The following is a 3,207-nucleotide window of genomic DNA, read 5'->3' on the forward strand; positions in this document are numbered from 1 at the left end:
AAGTCATCCAATTACCTCTTTGCCATGCTCGATCCTTGTTTGCTTCTAGTTTCCTACTATTTGAGCTTGAAGCCTTTTGAGGGGAAATTATCCCTAAAAGTAACAAGGTTAGAATAATGAGCGATTATGCCACAAAAGAGCAGTGATCTGGGTAGTTATTTATGCTTAAAGACAAGGTGAAGTCTCAAACTATCACATGAGAATACTACTGTATTGGCCTCATCACAATAAACTGCACAGGGAATGACAGCAAAGCTTTCTGGCAAACAATCTCATGATCCTGAACCGATCTTACTAGGGATTGCAAATCCCAAGTTTGCCTTTGAAGAGCAGATCTAATTACATTAGTTGTGAAATAAGATACTGAATGTTCATAGTGTAAAAGCATGTGCCCATCATTGCTCCAAGTAAAAGCAATACACGATACAAAGTGAATTTGAAAACCATCATCTGAGAAGCACTGAAATTATCGAACCTACTAACAATCCAATGCAATTGACATCCGCAGCATGGTTACTCTGCGCAAGGTATGGTATTTTAATAACCCTAAGCAAATCCTTCCTTGGGCTATAAATTGTTGTTTCAGATTCATTCCCATAAGCATCAGAATTGCTCAATCTTAACAACCTTATAGTCATCAGAAACTGCGTCGTAACCAAACCCATATGCCGTCTCGAAAACCATATCCCCGTTCGGTGCAAACCTTCTTGTAATACTAGTAGTGTGTGACAAAAAAGATGGTATCTTTTTATGTTTCTGTATGGATTACAAAATCTCACCATCTAAATCGGCTACAGATATTAAACCATTACAAGAACCAATGATAGGATCACTAGAATTTCGTATTCTTGTACGTGATTGGTCTTGAAATAAGATTACGTTGTTACGTGGGTTTTGATGAAATTTGTGCCGTCTATCAAAAAAAGGCCATCTCGTGGCCTCCGCTTTGGACAGCCAACTCGGTTTAGTTACAGTGGGTTTATAGACAGGAGAATTCAGTGGCAGTTGATTGAGGAGAGAGAGAGCGATTGACAGGCTGCAAAAATTCAATTCGGAGAGCATTATGTTTTTTTCCCCAAAATCTGGTGGAGAAACTAAACTTGCAAGCAGCTTAGTCCATCAGATTGGCCTTGGCAGCAACAGAGCTCTTTAGCTTCAAGTTCAGAGCTAAATTTCACAGAGCTCCAATAATTGATAAAAACCATCATTCTAAGTGAATTTTTTAGTCGAGATGGATTCCATAAATATGTTTTTTCCATTTTAGCTCAGCTGATTAACACAAACTCCACAATATCTTTCAACATTATTTAGATAAATAGCCTGATACTGATTCTTGAAATCTGTTTTTGGGTTTTACCCAATGAGGCAAATGACACAGCCATAAATTGAAAATCTTCGCCTGCTGCTCGGCTCCTTGTGCTTAAAATCCATCTTTAGCCAGGAGGCCAGTTCATTTGACGTCCACCTAGGAGGTGAACATGAACGTGATAGACAGATTGGCCTACAAGAAAATGTGCTTGCTTCAGAAAAGAAGAAAACAGCATCCAAAATAATTCACTTGAATATTTGAAATTGAGCTTCAATTAGAAGCAGTTCCACTTTAAACACAGGGAAAGGCCACTTACATCCATTTGGTCCATCGTTGATCACAACCCTATAACCATCTTCAAGCCCTTCCTGCTTTGCAACGAGCTTGGCAGTGTAAAGCAACCGGCCTAGAATCTCACAATGCCTCTCCTCAGCCTAATGTAGAAAGTCCATAAGGTATAACTAGAAAGCTATTGTCATAATCTAGAGAAAGAAAAATGATGAGTTTCATAGTTTATTTGTAGGCTAATATGGCAACAAAAGATGATGGCATTTTTTCTTCAACAACAAATAAGTATGCTTATATTATGGCTCCATCTCTGCCCTGTCATTTACTAGGGAGCAGAAAATATTCTTTCCTTATTCCACTATCCTACAAGACTACCAATGCAGAGAGAAACACAAATCCTTTTCCGTTTCATGGCCACAAAGAAGACAATTCATTTTTAGCATTCATTGATACTTCATACTACAGGAAATTTCTAACACCATATATTTTTGTGAAATCCATAAATCAATAATTTTTTAGAACACAAAAACAAACCAAGAATCAAAACTAACTACAAATATGCAGGTGGTCATACTTGGTGCAAGAACAAATTAAGCTGATTGACCACGAACATCAAGTTTAGCAATTTAGGCATCAATGAAATTTGCCTCATCACATGCAGCTCGCTGGTGAGAGGATTTAAACAAAATGCCTTAGCTCACTTATAAATGGTTATCTAAAACAAAGCGATTACATAAAGAAAAAGACAACACGTGTAGAAATTTGTCAAAGCTAAACTACCAAGATACAAGAAATCTACAGCAAGCAAGGATTACCTTGGATAGTCCAGTTAAACCATCCTTGATTTTTGGAATAAGTAGAATGTGCGTAGGTGCTTGAGGAGCAATGTCCCTAAAAGCAAGAACCTAGTAAAAGAAACAGACAATAAAAATCAAAACAGAAAACAAATAGCCGATCCCGACAATCTAAACAATCATTTTCTAGGCAAAATAAAATGATTATCAAGATTGCCAAGATTTGGAGCTGCAAACCTATTAAAAACATCATTTTCAGGCAAACCCACTTCGTGATAAACAGGAATCAGTGTTTAAAGTCGCTAATTAAACCCAATTTTGCACTAATCATGCAAAAGTCCAAAAGTCAATGCAATCCCTTAACAAAGAACACATTTTTCCACTAAAGGTAAAATCTCTACTAACCCCAGCAAAAACCAAAACAAAATCTTAATTGAACACATCAAAGGATAATCAATAAGTACCTTATCATCCTCATAAACAACTTTAGCTGGGATCTCCTTGTTAATAATTTTGTCAAATCTGCAAGGACGAAAAAGGTCAAAATTAAATCACAAGGTTCAAATTCATTTTACCTTAACTAAAGTAAGAGAGAGGCGGTGTTTTATAATTACATGGTGGGGGAATCGGCGGAGGGAGGCGCCGCAGCGGCGGCCAGAGCGGCGTCTTTCTCGGAGGACATGGTGGTGGTGAAGTGAGAGGTCAAGACTGCGATACGGCTGTTTGGGTGCTTTATAGGGTTGTTAGCAGTGGCCTTATCTGGGCTTTCACTGGCTGAGCTCATGCTTGTTCACTAGTCGCTTCCGCATTGGGTCT

The 3,207-nt window shown here is 38.1% G+C and overlaps 1 protein-coding gene across 1 annotated transcript; it reads right to left on the reverse strand.

Moving 5' to 3' along the window:
* Positions 1-1,148: 1,148 nt before the first annotated feature.
* Positions 1,149-3,207, reverse strand: LOC105137302 (14 kDa zinc-binding protein-like). Its single transcript, XM_011043003.1, has 5 exons — positions 3,006-3,207; positions 2,856-2,913; positions 2,413-2,502; positions 1,626-1,743; positions 1,149-1,501 (listed from the first exon to the last, which is right to left on the reverse strand). The coding sequence occupies exons 1-5, from the start codon at positions 3,173-3,175 to the stop codon at positions 1,434-1,436; spliced, it is 504 nt and encodes a 167-aa protein (XP_011041305.1). The 5' UTR covers positions 3,176-3,207; the 3' UTR covers positions 1,149-1,433.

The sequence above is a fragment of the Populus euphratica genome, unplaced genomic scaffold (assembly GCF_000495115.2).
Source record: "Populus euphratica unplaced genomic scaffold, PopEup_1.0 scaffold66.1, whole genome shotgun sequence".
NCBI lineage: Eukaryota > Viridiplantae > Streptophyta > Magnoliopsida > Malpighiales > Salicaceae > Populus > Populus euphratica.

Bases quoted from the DNA above. Each gene is read 5' to 3' on its own strand.
- LOC105137302 (XM_011043003.1), bottom strand. From the start codon at position 3,175: ATGAGCTCAGCCAGTGAAAGCCCAGATAAGGCCACTGCTAACAACCCT. The intron at 2,503-2,855 runs GTACTTATTGAT...TTCTTTTACTAG, and splicing joins TTGTTTATGAGGATGATAAG to GTTCTTGCTTTTAGGGACAT. The intron at 1,502-1,625 runs GTAAGTGGCCTT...ATTTTCTTGTAG, and splicing joins CAACGATGGACCAAATGGAT to GCCAATCTGTCTATCACGTT.